Here is an 18,968-nt window from a genome sequence, read left to right on the forward strand (position 1 = left end):
TATCAGGGACTTAAAATTCCAAGTCTTAATATTTGCAATAAGCAACTCCGTAACTCACAAACAAAAAAGGGGGGGGGGGGGGAGAGGGGGAAACAGCAGCAAGAAAAACAAACAAACAAACAAAAACAAACACCACCACCACCAACAACAACAAAAAAAAACCACACAGCACTTGCTGCAATTGGTAGGTAAAATACCTTCCTTTCTTCCCCCAAGTGGTATGTGGCACTTGTAAAGCTTTGAGAAACATATACTTCAATTTTAAGAGCTTTACTAAACTAAGAAAAAGAGTTTATCTTAAGAAGTGTCTTTTTACTAACTCTTTGGAACCTTCTCCTCCCCCCTGTCTAGAGTTCAGCATTAGCAATGTCATTAAGCTGCTTTTAAGAAACCTAAAATGTCTTTGGTTTCAGTTTGAAAACATCAAAAACAAGGTTGAAATCCTGATTAAGTTATCTCTAACAGATGAAGTAAAGTTAGCATTAACACCTTAAGAAACATTTCTGACAGGAGCATTACAGGTCTGATCGACTATGTGGATCCAGATGATCCACTGTCATTTCTTTCTCTAGCCTCTATGATTCTGTGTATTCTGTGATTCATGTTACTTTGATACATTATGATCTTTTCTTTTTTTTTTCCTTGCAGCTTTCTGCAGAATTTTATAAGGAGGATTAATAGTTACTGCAACAGTAAAACTACCTTGGTGTCATATATAATCCTTTATCCTTTCATCATCATTGAAATCTCAGTGCTTTGTCCATCTTTTTTGTCTGCAGCAACTTATTTCACTTGTTCCTATTAAGGCTATTATATTCACACTATTACTACTAATCTTTTCTTTGTAAATAGCCACACCTATTTTAATCCAAAATGGTGTGGTAAGCATTTGATTCTTTGTGGAAGTAGACACATAATTAGGTTAATCTGTGCTATCTTTTCATGTGAGTTGATTGTTTCTTTACTATGGACATATTTCTTATAACAGCAATAAGCTTGCCAGATTGCTTGGAGGCAAATCAGGAGCAATTTACCAAGCATGTAGCTACTATGAACTGAAATCTTGACATAATAGCAAGCTGTGTATAGCCACTCCTACCTGCCAGTTATTACTCATGTTAGCTTTTTACTGACACATTAAATTTCAACCGCACCTTTCTTTCACAAACAAGCACTTTCCTTAAACTAAACTACATCTGTGACAAATAGCTGATTTTCACCAAAGCTTACAGGAATCTAAATTCAGCATGCAGTGCAGAAGCAACTGAATTACCTGCACAAAGTCCAAAAACGTCAATGGAAGCAAGTCATCCAGATGGCCAATATCTTTTGAGAAACGATTTAAGATTCTTCCTACAGAAATAGAGTTGGAGAAAAAAAAAGGAAAAAAAAAAGTAAATACAATTCCTTGAAAGATCAAAATATCTTAAACACACCATGTTTTACCAGTTTAGTAACAGCTAAAAGGAAACAGCTGGAATCTAAAGATAAAAAGACACCTTTTGAAAACATTATGGAAGGAGATCTTTTACAACCAGTGCAATGTATTTGAAGAAGAATACTTTTTAACAAATGCCTTTCACTCAAATACAAAATATTACTTGAAAGTTGATTTTATTTTTTTTTCTAGCAGTTTATGGTAATAGTTCAATATAATTTAACAGGCAAAACACAAAAGCTTTCTGTGTTCAATGTGTGCAGGTAAAGAGGTTTGCAGTACAGGCACCGTAATACAAGTTTCATCAAGTAACATCAGTCACAATCTGTTCCTGCCCTTGACTGAAACTCACTCATGCATGTATGTCTTAGATAGATCATAGTTGATCTAAATGATCCTTTTTAGTATTTCTGTTCTCATCCCTTCACCATTATGTGAATTCAAATCACAGGCATTTCTGAAATAAAATTTGAGATAGATTTGTTTCCACGCAGCCTTATATTTATACTTATTCAAAACCTTGACAATACTGATCTTCATTAAAACTAATAAAACAATTTTTAATCTGCTATCACTGAAGCATTTACACTCCTCTATTTTCCCAAGTTCTACTTGAGTGAAAAAAATCAGAGCAATAATTCTTTAATAATTAAAGTCACAACACTGCCACCCATAAGTGGATTAGTATCTTTCTCTATTGATGCCTCGACTCACCAGGAAAGAAACTAAGCTAAGGATGGGAATCTGTCCTTTTATAAGGTGTGCAATGCCTGTACATGCACTCGCATTGCATTTTTATCTGCATATATCTTGATTCAATTATTACTTCTAACTGGTACAAACACATTCACTTCACTGGCAACAAAAGACTTTTTTTTTCTTTTTTCAAAGGAGCTCATTAGACTGAAAGTAGTTTTTTTAAAGTTTCTATGCAGTACGTTGGAGACGTAATTCAGAGATAAGAGCCTACACTGAAGCTACTGAAGTAACTTCTGTAGCAACCGTCACTCTATTTTTGTGCTCATAGCTGTCTTGGAATTACAGATTTTGTTGCATAACACTGATATATATATATATATTTTTTAAAGGAGTTTTTGTTCCACACCAACCAATATCCAACACAATCCTCTCCTCAGGCCTGGGACATGACTCCGAAGAAAGATGCTGGTGGCGAACAGCTTGTTCTGCTCTTACCAAGGCAGTTCCTTCAGCAGACAGCAGGAGGATTCACCCCATTTACAGCCATTGCACACAGAGAGGAAGGGTATACAGCAGCACGAGGTTTAGCAAAAACTTTCATCAGTTTCTACTGATTTCATTTATGTTATGAAGGGATAGATATATCAGAAGGAACACCAAGGAAATTTTTTTTTCAAGCGTCCTTTTCCTGTGACTTCCTTACTTGGAGATTGCCCGTGGAAGAGTAGGCACACCATGCACACATGCTTGAGCTAAGAATTCTTAACATCTCGAAATATCACATTCCAGGCTATTTTCCAAAGAAACTAGACTTCATTGGCAAAAAGATGTATCATCCAAAGAGGTGAAATGCTTCCTTCAGGAAGGGTTTCCCTTAGCAGCCTGTCTTGGAGGGCAGATGAGGGAAACAACGTGGCAGCGTAGTTGGGCTCAGGATATCAGCTTTCTATCCCCATTTTAACCTCCTGTCTCCTGAACAACCTCATTTTACATTACAAAGGGCAGAGAAAGGGGAGGTTAGCAGTGCCCAGCCCTTTGGTGAAATGCCATGAGAGGCACCAAGGACAAACTGCACACAGGAGGAAAGGCTCTGTCCCACAGCCTGGAAATCTTCACTTAATTCAGTCTTAAAATCTTCCTTCATCTTTTAACCCCAAAGAAGTTTTATTTGCCACGACTGCAGAGCAGTGGCAGCCCAATATAAGAAGCTGGTCTGCGAAGGCTGTCTGACATGGCAGTGGGCCATGGCTGCCATATTGCTTAGGCCGGGGCCGCCATGTCGCTGGGGTTGCCCTGCAGCCAGGGCACAGCTTGGGTCACTACCAGTGCCCTGGGGAAGCGAGCACCATCTTCCTCACCCCCACAGTCCCTCCTGAGGAACAGCACATCCTAACCCCTTCCTAGAAAAGTGCTTACACTCCCTTTGGACAGCGAGGACAAGGCCTTAGGGGCTAGAGGAGAGAAACCCTTACAAAGTGCTCACTGTCAGAAGCGATTTAACTCTTTTGTACTTTCACTTCCAGCAGCATCCTGGAGTTCAGTTCCCATTTTTCCCCCCATCTGAGATCTCTCCTGATCAATCACCAGTTAAAGTTGCTCAAGGAGGGATTTTGCAGGTGTTGAGTTTGGGTTCGGGTTTTGGCAGTTGTTTGGAAGCTGCGACCATCCTCAACCATTTCCTGAATAAGTTTAATTTTTGCAACAATGAATTTTAGGCTACATATCTGTCTTGGCACTTTTGGTTGATCAGAGCCAAGACAGATATAAATGAGAAGTGCCTAATGTTGGCATTCATTCTGCACACAAGGGGTGGTTGTGGTAATTCATCTACCTCTTCTGGTGAAGCAGTTTGAGGAATACAGTGACAAAAGCTCAGTCTCAGTACTCCTCTGGTCTTACTCTTTCCTCCATGTATCCACTAACTCAAGATCCCATGAGTCATAAAGTTGCTAATTAATTGCCAAAACTGTATTTTTGGCCATCGCCTTTAAGCAAGGTTACACTCAACAATTCCATTCAGTGCCTCCACAGACTGTGTTTTGACAGAGCTACAAGCTACCACCACTAGGAAAGTGGAAATTACTCTGACGTTATCAATAAAACATGAAAACATCTTTTAATCTGCCTAATCCTCTTTAAAATGTAAATACAGTAATTCTGTAAAATGACATGGACTAAAATATGAGTGAGCAGAAGAAATGGTGTACAGAAGACAAAACTTGAAAATAGTGGAACCTTTTACAATCCACCTCATACAATTAAAATGGTTTAAACACGGGGAACATGAATCAGCTGGTTCCCAGATAAATACTGAGGTGAACCTCTGACAGCTGAATTTTATTGCTTTAGAATTTTCAAGTTATTGGAAAAAAAAAAGAAAAAAGTTGTCTACAGTCTATTTAGTGCTTGCACATAGTATTTACAGAAAACAGCCCTTGAAATCATTACGTCTAAGCAAACACCTTGTTTCTTGCTAAGAGGTTTGCCTCTCCCTCTCATGATGCTGCTGTTATTCCGGTGATAATTGCAATAAAAAGAAAGCCATGTATTTCTATTTTTGTTGATGCTGGTTTTCAATAATATTACCCATCTGAGTGTATAAGGGAAGACACAGGACTGGAGATTTATTTCAGATCCTGCTAATAAGGATGTAACTGAATTGGCATTTTATTCAGCATGTTCTACACAGAAGAAAGCTAATGGTAACCCACTTAAGTAAGCGAGTTCCAACACATGAGAGCAGAGAGCGCAATACAGATCTAAGAAGTGCTGTACTTTGGAAATACCCACAAAATACCCCACAGCCATCATGGTGTTGCATTGAGAGCAATTGCTACATTTACAAGGATGTCTACAAGTAAATAAGGTCTGTTTTGCAAGGTATGAAGAAACAACTGGTCCCATTTACTGGAAGCACAGCACATCAGTGGCATGTTTATGCATTATTAACCATGCAAGAGAAAATCTTCCAGACAGCAAAGTTACAGGAGTCACTTTGAGTCAGGTCTCAAAATGCTTGCAATTATGACCACAGTTTCTACCAGTATTTGCAAACCTAACTTTCTGGAGATGGTTCTTCAGACCAAAGAAACTGTTGCACCTGCTATTCAAGGACAGAATCTGCACAACTCATGTTAATAAATAAATAAGTAAATAAATAAATAAATAAATAAATCTCTCCAAAGATTCTAACATCCTGTTCTCCCAAATCCACAGACTATCAACATCACCTTCACACAATACTTAATACTTAAAAAAAAAAAATGTAAATAAATCCTGAAGTGAGCTTTCCTTAAGTGAGCGACACATGCCAAGAGCCGGTATTTCTTAAACCTAAGATGGTATTTTCAATTCACAAAAATCTTCCAGCTCACTGAATGCTTGCCCCCTTTACTTATCCCAGAGAGTTTCAGTCTGAGCTTTAAAAGGACAAAAGAAATACTAAGTCTAAAAGTTGTAAGGTGATTGAAATTTCATTAAACAGCTACAAAAAAATAAAAATCAAGAGCTGATAATGCTGATGTTACAACAGCATCCAGATTTGCAGATATGATCTGCTGCTTTAACCATTCTCAAGCCTCCACTTAGTGTGCTGTGTCAGTAGCGAGCTGCAGAAGGGAACGTGCTCTACTCAACAATTCCCTGTTTGTTTTTACATCGAGTAACTTAATCAGAACACACACTGTTGTTAGATTTCTTCCAAAGTAATTAAATAACTATTCAATGCCAATTAATCTCAGTTAAATAAGAGTCTGTCACCAAAGTGCTATGTACACATTTGAGACTATTTAATGGTCAAATACTTGGCAGTATCAAAGTTAAACAATGATTCATTAAACCTCCTCCACTACACAATAGTTAGGCTAAACTTGAAGTGAAAGAATCAAAACTCTTTTGTTCTCCATGAAAAAGACATCTAACCTCAGTAAGTGATACTCTTTTCTTACTAACTCTCTAAACTGCTTTAATTGCATGAATCAGAATGTGTTCAGGTGCGATATACCCACTTTGCTGCTGCAGGTGCCTACTGATACTTTGGAATCGATGTTCAAACCTATCATCCAAATAATGAAAACACTTGACAGTGTACCACACCTACTTAAAATGTTTATACATACTTCACGATGAAAGAAATATAATCCAAACTGAACCAACACTTGTGATGTAAACACCAGAAAAGAGGAGGATTTTTTTTTAAGCCAGAAACTAGGATCCTCCACAGGAAAAGCCAAATGCCACCAATAGCATTCGCTATTGTGCAACCTAAATTCCAAGCATCAAGGACCCTAAGAGCTGCTGTACATTATTTCTAAATGTATTTGGCATTTCCAGTATTCTTTGTTGGCCGCTGCATTCACTGAAATTCTTCTATGTAACAGAATAAAGCGGACAGATTGATTTTATATACCTTGCAAAGCCTTTCTACCCACTTTCTTCCCCATACATTGCAGAAATACTTTGTTACCTCTCTAGTCCACTGATTCATCTCTTTGGAAAAGAAAAAGGTTTAAAGAGCAGGACCTTCTAGGGATGGAAAGGTTTTGCCACTTGTGTGTGTGCGTGCACGGGTGCACACATTTCGAATGTTTTCCCCCCTCAGATCTCAGGCTAATCCCCAATCCAGGCAATTTTAAATGTATCACACTTTAGTTCGCTACACATTTTATTAATAAATACTGCTTTGCGTAGTAATCTAGACAACTCCATAGCAACTGCTCTAAATACCAATCTTCTTGCTACAAGTACACAGCATTTCCCCGGGAAAAAAAGTATTTAAAATCTCTTCATCTAGTGTAACAGTGAAGACAGGGATGCTTCCCCACTGCCCAGTCCCCGTGAAGAAAAAGTGACGAATTAAACACCATTATCTCCTGCTCCCCACTGCAAAGGAGCAGAAACCTGTCTGAAGGCAGCTTGCACTGCTAGGAATGGATTCAATAAGGTACTTAGTCATATCTGCACAAATAATGTGCACTGCGACTCTAACTGTGATTGCACACTTGCTCCAAATCAGTTGTGCCAAAGAAACGCTCTCCTGGTTTAAGGCAACTTTAATTTGGAGGGACTGCACTTCACAGCTACCTACTTTAATCAGCAAGGAGGAGAAAGCCCCCGTGCACCGTGCTCTGCTGACAGCAGGCTCCGGAGTGGTGCTGGAAACGGATGCAGAGCAGGGCGACCACCTTACGGTGCTGTCATCATTCTCCATCCTGCGAAGGTGCATTACAACAGACCATCCCTACCTTTTTGACAAGATGAGCTACAGGTAAAGGCGTTAACTTCCCCTAAAGAGAGAAATAATCTACTTTAACAGCCCAAATTACAGACTATAAAACCAAAGTATTTTAAAACAGACACATGGCAGTAAAATAATCCTCAGACATGCATGTATGGTAATAAAACAACGCTCAAAGGTGGGAATAAAAGAAATGACTGCGCAGGCTGTTTAAACATGCACCAGTTTAGCTACATTGAACGTTTCCCATTCTGTCAGGAGCATAAATCGACAGCTCCCCGCCTATCTTGCTGTTAAGCTATGGCATTCGGTGACTGATAAGTCTTCACCCATGCTCAATTCATACACACACAAGGAAAAGAAAAAATGGGGGGGAAAAAAGTACTGTAACTACAAGGAGCCTTCCATTCCATCAAAGCAGTGACAAAAGTGGATTGTCCATATCAAATGTTGGCAGGAAGCAGACATTACATCAACCTTGTAAAATACAACTATGAAATCAACAAAGTAATTAAAGATGGATTACTGACTTTGAAAGGAATCGTAAGTTTGTGAAATATTTCTTCAGAAAGAAAACTGGAAATGCATCTCCTGCATAGCTGTCAATTACAGATCTGCTCCGGCTTTTTTTCCATATTTCTACAAAGAAACGTCAATAGGTCTGTTATCTTTTTTTAATGTATGTTTAGCAGCACATGTCCACATAAACTGCCATATACAGCATTACTGTCTTCCCCACAGGCATCCTATAAATATAAATAAGAAATGCTACCCCATTTTTTTTTTTTCCTTCAGCAGCCTGACTCTGACAGGAATATTATCACTTTCTTAGACATTTGCAAATAGGCACAGTGGTGCTGGGCCAAAATATGCTGAGATCATAATATCCATTTATCTAAACTGCCAGCACATAATAAATTCAGGTGGGATGCTTTCTATCCAAATTAATTTACTACTTGAAAAGGACTTTTTACACAAATGCTGTCAAACATGAAAACAGCTTAATAAATGAGAAGAAAATATGAATGCTGTGATTGTTCTTATTTTTGAGTGTAAGTTTTAAATAAAAAAGGGTAACTACTGATGATGGTAAGAAAGGAAAACAGGCTTCTTTGCAAACAAATTTCTATTTTAACTGATAATGGAGATGTCTACATTACTAGAAAACATACACTGATCCCAACTACACAGTTGTTTCTTGAGCTTTCCAGTCCACCAGAATCACTCAGGACTCCAATGAGCTACCAAGTAGAATTACCCTGCTTGTAGAAAATCAAAAAACATCAGTGCTCCATCCAAGTCCCACTTATCCCTTCTCTAAATGATGCGGCACAGTTAATTTGTTGGTTTTGTCTTTCCCGATGTCGGAAAAGCATGTGTTTTAACATCGGTTACCACCAGCGAAAGTCTCTCTCTCCATTTAAGATACAATGCAGAAAGCGTATGTAAATTCTTCATTAAAAACAGAAGCACACAAAGAAAAAAATCTCTATGAAAAAAATTGTAACCTTCCTTCTTTCTTAAATTGATTTCATGCAAAGTCTCAAAATACTTTCTGCACTGCATTTGCCTTTCATATTGTATGTCATTACCAACTAACCATGTTAGCTCTCATTTCAGCATTCGTAACAGAATTCACGGTACGTTTTTAGCTTAAGTGCTACACCCTATTCAGTAACAAAACAATTTATTTTACAAAAGCAAGATAGATCTGGGATAATATATCCTTTAGCAATTTAAGAAATATTGATCAGTGTAATATCAGCTCCTATGACAGTAACTGGCATTCACAGCTTTTTATTTTTCACATTACTGTGAAAGAAAGTATTGGAATCATTTAAAGTAACAATCTTCTGGCTATATAACACTGCTTTATCCTATAACCCAAGTACAAAGCCACATCGCCACTTCGTAATTAGAATGACAATGAAAGCGGGCACCTGATGTGGCACACATTGCCTCCCTGCCTTCCCCCCCAGAGTAATTCTAATTTTTTTCATATGTAATCTGCAATGAAGATTGCTGGAACAAAGTTCTAACAATTCCACGAGTTAAATTCTGGACATTTTCTGCCTTTTTTTTTTTTTTTTCTTTACACATTCGCTGTTCTCCTGAGTTTAATGAATAAAATCTACATTTGAGGATGCTGAAAAAAATATAAAACTAAAACCAAGCCACCAACTGCAATGTCCTGTCAAAATACGTGAAAACACAACTTGATACTGTACTATACAGCAGAAATTAACAAAATAAGGCCCAAGACCGAGTTAATAAAATAAGTATTTATACAGAAGAGGGGCTACAACAGAAGTTGACACTTTCCCCCTTTCCCTCCTGAAGGAAAAAAAAAAAAAAAAAAAAGTAACTCCTTGAAAATGCTGAACATCTTTTTCAAGACCAGTGGGTAAGTAGCACCCTATCTACTGAATTTCCTATTGATTTACACCAACTTTTTCTACTTCAGATGCAAATTTATCACCATGTGACAAAGCATAACATAATAGAAACCTGGAAGAGTATATATATGAAATATAGGCCTATGTAGACTTTTTACAGGCCAGGTTATGATTGAACTCTTTACGGAACTATTAAACCACAAACACATCCACCTGTGAAAGAGCATTTGTGTTGTCCAGTTCTCCTTTCTGCTATAAACCCAGCTGGGATTGAAATACATCCCAGTTGCTGCTTTGCTGCTTTTGTTTTAAGGCGCCCGATGAGTTGAGCTAAACACATCAGAAGTCAGGATGGACTGATAGCTCTGATATTTCAATTTGTTGTTTCAATTTTTACATGACAGGAGAAGAGGTACTTTAGAGCTACTTTCAGGTCTGGGGGGGTTATACATCAATATGCATCAATACAAGGATTAAAATGAAAAAAAAAAAAGGAAGAACAAGCCACCTTTCTGGTAAGGTTTTCCAACAGAACGTGGTTTTCCTGTGATATCAAGGAACCCTATAGAGATGGTATCAGAATAGGCTATATATACTGTATTTCAGAAAGGTATCAGGCAAAAAAAATCACAAAACTCCTGCAAATCTGCTCATATTTGCTGATTTTCTTACCATCCTTCCCCCCTCTTTCTTAGGCATCAAAGTTAGATGGGGTAAATCAACACTTCAGTCTAACACAACAATAACCAAGTAGAACGTCACTGAATAGAAAGTTTTTCCTTCCTGAAATCTTCAGTGTGGCTGATAGAGTGACCGACCATCCCGAAAACAAGTATTATCCTGTATTTTACCAATCAGATGTAATCAGAAGCTCTCCCACATACTGAAGAAAACAACTCCCATGTACCCTGTTTTCTGCCTTTTCTGAAGCCACGGAAGGGAATTCCATACAGACTAATGTTGGGAAAACTGAGCCAGGACTTCTGGCCTCTATCTAGCCCATCCATTTTGGAGGATAAAGTCTTTGGGCAGCTCAAAGAGCAGAGGCATTTTATGTCCTCATCTGACTTTGAAAACGCTCATCTTCTGCTTGGCGTGCTACTTTGGTTCGATCATTCTCTTTTCTTTAGCATCGCTTTCTTTTTCTTTCTCTCCTCTCCTGGAAAATGTGAATTGTTTAGCCAGGAACGACTCTCTCCAAAGTTCATTCCATATGTACACATTTAATGAGTCTGGAAATACCTTTTTTTTTTTTTTTTTTTTACTCAAAGAGCCACTGCAAACCTCCAGGTTTGGCTAGCCAGAAATAACAACAGATGAAACCAGGTAATGTTTTTGGTTTTGTTTTCTTTTTCCCGTCTCCCATGGAAATTCATTACTACTGAACCCAAGAGAAATGCTGGTAGAACTACCAGAAAATTAGAACTCTGTGTATTTGTTTGTTATGCAAAAATCAAAGCATTTTGCTTTTAAAATTCTCTGTGTTATTAAAAAAAAAAAAAAAAAAAAAAAAAAAAAGGAACATCTCCCTCACAAACTCAAAAATTTTGCTTCAATTTAGGACAATTTAAGCCACATCTTAGAGCAAAAATCACAGAAAATTTGGGAACAATGAGACTCGGTATCATTGACAAAACCTCAGAGGAAAAAGATACTGGGAGACTTGTCATCCTACGGCCAAAGCCCTGGGTCAGGCCACTTCCACGAGCAGTGGAGGCATCATTCTCACCGACCACAGAATGTGGGTCACCCACCTCTCTGGTGAGCACGTAATTGCTCCTCTGCAGGCAGTTCTGCAGCAGGCCTCCTTCGGTCATGCCTGTCGAAGCTGTTCTCCCCTTGGATGAATCAGCGAGCAAGTATGGCAGCGGAAGAAGGCAAATGAGTGTTTGCCTGAAGGCTACGGCAATCAGCATGGGAGGGACTTCACCTGGATTCAAATCCTTTTTTTTTTTTTGTTCCCCTAATTTGGGGCATGGATCCTTTCCTGAGGACTGGGCTGTAGGGTATAAGGAGGGATGACTTCACCTCCTCCTTCAGTTTTGTGATTGGCATCAAATTCCCCTTGCAAATCTCGCCTGAGAAACAAGCAAAAAAAATCTTTTGTCTCAGAACAGCTGAAGGCAACAACCACTTCCCAAGCGTTTTCTTCGAGCAAGAAGTGCTGTCCAAAGGAATCTAGATAGAGTCTGACAATGCATTTCTTTGGGCCATCAGCTTCCAGGGGAGAAAAAAATCACTATAATGTAAACTTCTTTACAGCCCAAACTATAATTAACAACACTGAAGTGGAAATGCGGGGTATAATATACATTCAAATAAGAAAAAGGTAAAATATGACCTCTTCTCTACTGCCTATTAGATTCATTACATTAAAAGAAAGAAATTTTAATAATTAAATGCTAAGCACTGTGAAAAGTTGCATCTGACTTTACTGTACCCCCTCTACTGGGCAACTATTAAAAAGCTTCACCTGAAAAACAAAAAAAGAAAACCATATGAGGAGCAAGTAGCTGCAAGTGATGACTGCACTAAACCACCACTGGTGTATAAATCAAACCTGAAGAACTTTTAATGTTCGTATAAAAGTATAGCTTAAGTTCATCCCCCTAGAATCCCTGACAGCTGAATGCTGGAGATTTTTTACCTAAAGGAAGTAGATTAAATTACTTGAGAAACATATGCTGCTTTTTACCTAAGGACGTAGGTTAAATTACTTAAAAACATATGCCGACGTTTACATTGCTCAAAATTAAGGAAAAATCCGGTATGACCCTATAAAATTCTGGTTTTTATGCCTTTTAAAGAATAAGAAACAAACTTAGAATGGGAAACCGAATTATGCTAACAGCAACATTTCTTCACTTTTTTGTAAACAGAGAAAAGAATTTCACACACATCAAGGAGGGAAAAAAATGGCTTCTCTGAGCAATCATTCAAGCAAAAGTGACTAAAATTTACAGTCTATTTTGTCTTTGTTCAATTCAAAGATAGACTTCAATGTGAAGCTCTGATTTACAGCTGTCCAGCAGTCTGAACGCCTAAATAAATAAACAGGCAAAAATAGGAGAGTGCAGGCTGTAACAATGGGCTCCTGAGAATGCTATCATTTGTTATTTGCATGACAGAAACTCCCAAAGAAGGCCTAATATATCTGAAGTGGGAGGCAAAGCCACTAGGATGCATGCTGGACAATCACATAGCCAGCGGCGTGCCCTTCCCTCAAGAGTTTCTTGTGTCAGTGAAGGGAAACCAACACAATCGGCTGTAAAAGGAACAAAGAGCAAAGGGAAGATGCAGCAGTAAGCTGGAACATAAAGTTGCAAGACAAGATGTGTGCCTTCTCGTTTATTTTTTATTTTTTTTAAATGAGGGAAAACAAAGGGGTCAGGGAATTAATGAGTTTCTCCACCCAGATGTTTAACTCGTGTCAGTTTGCAGATAAATGCGGTTAGGATGATACTGGTATATCTTGAGAGATGATTTGAAGATGAAGGAAAGGCAGCTTGTGGATGAACTTTGCTGCACAGGGAGCAGGAAGTTACAAAGATGTAAGCAAGAAAGATAAGCAGGCAAAACGATGGTGGAGGGTGGAAGAAACATAGGAATGTGCCAACAGCTCCAGCTACCAGGTGCAGAAATAGTAAAAGCTTTGCAGGGAAAGAGGGCTAATGCTGAAATGACGCCACGCTCATTTCTGCACCTCCTGGAGTCTGCTCTCAAAATACACCGGGGCTGTGAGATCAGGAGCCTTCTCTCCATCTGGCCCCGGGGAGGAGCTGCAAGACAGCACTGACAAAAGACTAGCTGGTAGTAACAGTCCCAGAATTTGCCAAACCTGAGATGTTTGGATATTACAAGAGCTTGGCATATATTGATTTCAATTTTAGCCCTGTGCAGATTGGCTGTTTCCACATTCCCTCTCCTTCATTCGCTGCCTTCCTCGTTTCGTCTTCATCTTCCTTCAACATTTCTTCTTCTATTCCCCTTCACCGTGGCATGGCACAAGTTCTTGGGCACAAACAAGCATGCTTAAGAACAGAATACCACCCAAGCACAACCAAGGCGTGCAGCCAGACAAGGTGAGGTACAGAGGATATTGAGGTAGTGGGGAGGGGAGACGTTCCTTCAGAAAAATAACCCAAGCAGCACCTTATGACATTGACTCAGCTGGGACAAAGCCGATGAGAAGGGAAGGCAAACAGAAGGGGACTGCAAGCAGAAGAGTGCCTGAATTAATGTTTTGCAAATGCAGAGTAACAAAAAAACCAGCCAGATAGGGAAATGGCAACAGCTACGTGAGTCATCAAAGCAACAAAGGGATGCTTTACACTGAAAAACATGGGAAATCCTTACAGCAAATGAGATATCGGGTTGTGAAATAGTTCCCAAATTAAAACTGCGGAAACCACAACGCCATTGTCACTTAAAGAAGGACTGCAAAATGCATTCAGAATACACCACACAGCCATAAGTCATTTGATATATGCTGACTATTCACAAGGTTATACTTAGACAGATGAGGCAAGACTCACAATCTGTTGAGAGCAATGCCTTTGAAGAACAGTTCAGAGGATTTTAGTTTCTTCTTGCATTAAACTGCTCTTACCGGAGCATATTTCACTACACAACTACAAAACTGTAGGGGTAATAGCCTGTTCTGTCTTCAGAGTATACTCCAATTAGTTCCTTTAATTTCATTCACACATGGTCTTAAGCTTTCACAAGGCCGATTAAGATTTCAGGTAGAGAAATTCTCAGTAAAAGCTTTCTTCCTTCCTCCAAAACAAACATGTCCATCTTCGGGTCTTAACAGTTGACTTTTCCAATTATTTTATGCATTCACTTTGTGTACCTAACTTTAATTTTTATACACATATTTCCTTTTTTAAAATCTTAAAAGCTTATCTGCAGAAACTCTATCAGACACATTCTGAGGGAAGATGAAAGGAGGTTCCAGGGTTGCAAGGAACCGGACAACTGAGGAGCAATGCAACGACAGTAACAAAAGTACTTTCAGCTATTAGTATCTAATGCATTTAAATTTTAAATCTTTTCATGGACCTGAAGCACAAGTTATATTTTTGGAATAAATACTACAGATTTTGCAGAAGATCATTGCTCATAAACTGATTCTAGACTTTTTTTGGGAAAGGCTGTTATAAAACAAAGACATTAATGTTATTCTGCGTTTTAAAAAGGCATTAACAAAATTCCTGATAAAGTAGGATTACGATGGAAAAACACACATCCAATAATAAAATTAAATATCTATAGAAAAATATCTACATTTTTCCTTCCCTCCTCACGTAACCACATGATCGGAGAACTTGCTCCTGTATCAATTCGTGGATACTGTTAAAAATAGGAAACAGCAGTGTAACTTTAACACCACCAACAAAAACTCTATGGAAGGCAAACCATGTCAATAATCCAAGCACTGCTAATATTACAGAGTATTAATTATTAAAAGTTAGCATTGTATATATTTAATTATAATATCTAGAGCACAAGCGTTGGCTCTAATAGTTTTCAAAACATAGCTCAACTTTATTAGATGCTTTTCGTATGCGTTCTGAAGTTGGATAATCATATGCCAATAATCCAATGCCTCTTAACTCCCTGAATGTCTGTTTTGTCTGTGGCTGCCTCCAGAGTGGAAGTCCTTAAATAGCAAAATATGAAAGTTCAATTTCTAAAGTTTTTAGTGGTGAACTGTACAGTGGTCACGCTTTCAAGGACAACAAGTTTAAGTGTTTGGATTTTTCTAAAATCCTTCAGGACCTTCTGGACAACTGCACTTTAAAAAAAATGTGTATTTTAATTTTTTCAAAGAAAGACCACTGAAATGTCTCAACATCAAGGTTTCGTGCTCTTTCATAATCTGTTATTTTCCTGCAAAACTGTCATATCACAATTAGCGTGGAAAGTTGTAGTCTCATGAAACAAAAGTCCTTAGAACAGCACTTGATTCACACGTTGAGGTCTACTCCACTTTACAGAAGACTCCTTACTTCAGCAGGGTACCACCACCCTCATACCTTCAGAGGTCCGTCCACAATGGGCCACCCGGCAGGATTAGGACTTGAATTAAGTCAAGATATCACAAGTTACCTGATCGAGAAACTCAAATGAACACTGATAACAAGACTTAGATATGCTGTAAAATAATATTACTAATGTGCTACTGCTTGCACGGGTCACAATCTTTCCTCCTCAGCGCATTCAGGCTCCCAAACGACCATTATGTTGAGAAAAGAAGAACTGAAAGGTTCTGACATCAGAGAATTCAAACTGGATTTGAATCCCATTGAGGAGGTATGACTCATCTCTGAGGTTTAAATTAGATTATCAACAAAGTGAAGCAGCACAGTAAATCTATAATAAAAGGCGAATGCCTACAGGAAAATAATTTTTGCCCCTAGTGGCAGATGCCTGAACTTTAAAGGATCTGAGACTAAGCTCTTTGTCTAAGCCTTCCTGACAGAAAACAATTGAAATAATTTCTTTAGTTGGTCCAACTTTGCTCCATATGCCACATGGAAACAGTATCTAAACCCTGTAAAAGAAAGTATATTGTCACTTCTAAACCAATTGAGGATCAAACAATTTACAGAAACCAAGACTTATTTTGTTGACAATTAAGCTCTATCACCAAGACTTGAGATTCAATGAAATTTGACAATTGTGAAGAAAGAGGCTTTTGTCTCAGTAAGTCTGAAGCATTTGGAAGAATCAACAGAAAATCAGAAGACCAAATTAGATCGAAGTATCAGAGCCTTTGAGGATAGTCTAGAGTTCAGGAATTGAAATAACTGCTTTGCTTTGCTCTGTTCCCTCTCTGAATTACTTTGGGTGTTAGAGCAGAAACAGAAATACAGCGAGAGGCAAATTTGGTCTGAGGAGCAAGCATTACACCCACTGCATCTCCTCTTAGATCAACAGTGGGTTTTGTTTGTCTAGTCTGCTGGTCAAGGCCCATTACAAAGAACCTCCATCCCTTCAAAGACCAGATGAAAAACAAGTACAAGCTGCTGCTCTACACAGTATCTAAGGGATGTGAAGGGCCTTTTAAGTCTTTTTCTTCCAGGCTGAAAACCATCCCATTTACTTTGTAGTTAGTTAGAAACAACCCAAAGAAGGTTGCAAATTCTGACTTATTCTAGCACTAAAGGTCACTAGCTTGCATCTCCTCCTTGTGGAGTCAAAGAACGAATCCTGTTTCTCCAAGAAATGTAATACTAGCTTGCTCTCCTTCTACACATTTAATTGAAAAAAAAAAAAAAAAAAAAAAAAAGGTAAAGACAAACAAAAGGTTCAAAACATCTCCATGCCTACTTTACAACTAATAAAAAGCATTCAAACGGTAATTGAATATCTTACAGAGCAGAATTACAAAAAACACAAGCAAAGCACAAAGTTATTAACAAACTCACCTGTCCTCACAGGAGTACATTTTAAGCTGAAAAAGGCTCAGATCATTTCAGAAAGTCTGGACTTTGCATTTCAAAAAATGTTTGTGTGTTTGTTGGAAGTCCATAATAATATTTCTTTATTGCATGGCTAAGATGGGAAAACAATTAACGAAAACTTATTTTTTCATAGGAATGTTTCTTAGTTTTAAGCAAAAGACCACTTCTGGAAAGTGACAGATTGGACATTTCCACTCTCAAATACTCAGCAGGTGAACACAATCATCTGTATAAGCCCTCATAATCTGTGAGAAACACTTATTTCTGAACAATCACTTCTAAACACTATTCCTTAAGCCTTTGGTAGTAGCTGAGCAACACTCATTATTAAACGGAGGTGCAGCAGAGTTTAGTTTTTCTTATCTCAATTAAAAAAAAAATGTTGGGATTGTTTTTCTCTTCTTTTTTTTTCTTCTGAGGATATTTTTGGTTTTCAAATATAAGCAGCATTTAGTGAACGGCTTTGAATTCAGCATTAAACCACACTCGTAGCTTAATTATGAAAAAAGATCATTGTCACTACACACTTGGAATATTAAAACTTGTAAGCTTTATAAAAACCTCAAGGCACTTTTTTTTCTCTCAAGTTTGGTTGTATTTTGAAAGTACTCCTTAGATAAAGTACTCCTTAGATAAGATTTCTTAATATTAGACCAAGTCCAGTATAACTAGTTTTCTGTTGAAAATATTGGGAAGAAAATGTTCCTCTATATTATTACTTCAATAGAAAAAAAAAAAAAAAGACACTTCTAAAGCTAAAATCATCTGTATTAAACAATTCTTGTACTTTAAATTTGCAGAGATTTCTGTAGGTATCTTTTGCCCTGTATGACCATCATGTATTTTTTTTTATCCAACAGTAGGGGAGCATCAGCTGACTGAAAGTATCTGCCATCAACTTTTCCTTAAGCCATTTTTACCATCCTTTTAAGTCAGGAAATACCAAAAATATCCTGGAAGGCTAAGAGCAATGGTTTACTTTTGGCTGGTTGTTGAAACTGGCAAAATGAGTAATTGTTATTCCGAGAGGAGTCTGGGGAATGAAGGAAGAGAGGAAGGAAAGAGGCATTATACTACTATCAAGCAAAACATATATATATGTATATATATATATATATATATATATATATATATTTAAATTATTTTTCATTCCTTTCTCTTTGGTGGTGAAAATCTGAATATTGAGTACTGTATAATACCCATCCGTAAGCCCATAAGACAGCTAGGAACCCTGAGCTCCCACACTCGGGTACAAGAAATACAGCTCCTTTGCCATAAGCTTCAGGGCAGAAATCTAACTTTGGAGCTCCAAGTCATGCCCCCTAAGTCTGCCTCTCTATCACGTACCTGATAAACCTAAGCTAATGTTAACCTCTGTCAATACCCTTTTTTTGCCTGGTCATTTCTCATTATATATGTTATTCAAACTGGAATCCTAAATTACTAGAAAATAGAAGTAATCATGGATTTGAAGAAGTTCCATTATTTTACTCACCGAGCCCTTAACCTCCATTATTGAAAGGATAACCTTACTTGAACAAACAAGCCATTTCTACTTTATACTTAACAATAACTTAACCAAGTAATGGCATACAGCAAACCTGATCTGAATGGGCACAGGAACCCCGGCACTTCACTTTGCTTTTAGTCTCTCCTTTTGTAAATTGAAAGAGCTGGGGTCCTACCTCATTAGGCACTGCAAAGATTTGCTCACATTTACAGGTCAT

General features: G+C 38.0%; 1 protein-coding gene across 4 annotated transcripts in view; it reads right to left on the reverse strand.

The window, feature by feature from the left end:
- The window catches only part of ABCC4 (ATP binding cassette subfamily C member 4 (PEL blood group)), a 149,264-nt gene that overhangs the window by 67,033 nt on the left and 63,263 nt on the right, over positions 1-18,968 (reverse strand). For all 4 annotated transcript variants that reach the window (XM_084506830.1, XM_084506832.1, XM_084506833.1 and 1 more), the window contains one exon: positions 1,274-1,353. In XM_084506830.1, coding sequence (XP_084362956.1) covers positions 1,274-1,353 — 80 coding nt within the window. The remainder of the gene's footprint in view (positions 1-1,273; positions 1,354-18,968) is intronic.

Source organism: Aythya ferina (genome assembly GCF_964211825.1).
Source record: "Aythya ferina genome assembly, chromosome: 1".
Classification (NCBI taxonomy): domain Eukaryota; kingdom Metazoa; phylum Chordata; class Aves; order Anseriformes; family Anatidae; genus Aythya; species Aythya ferina.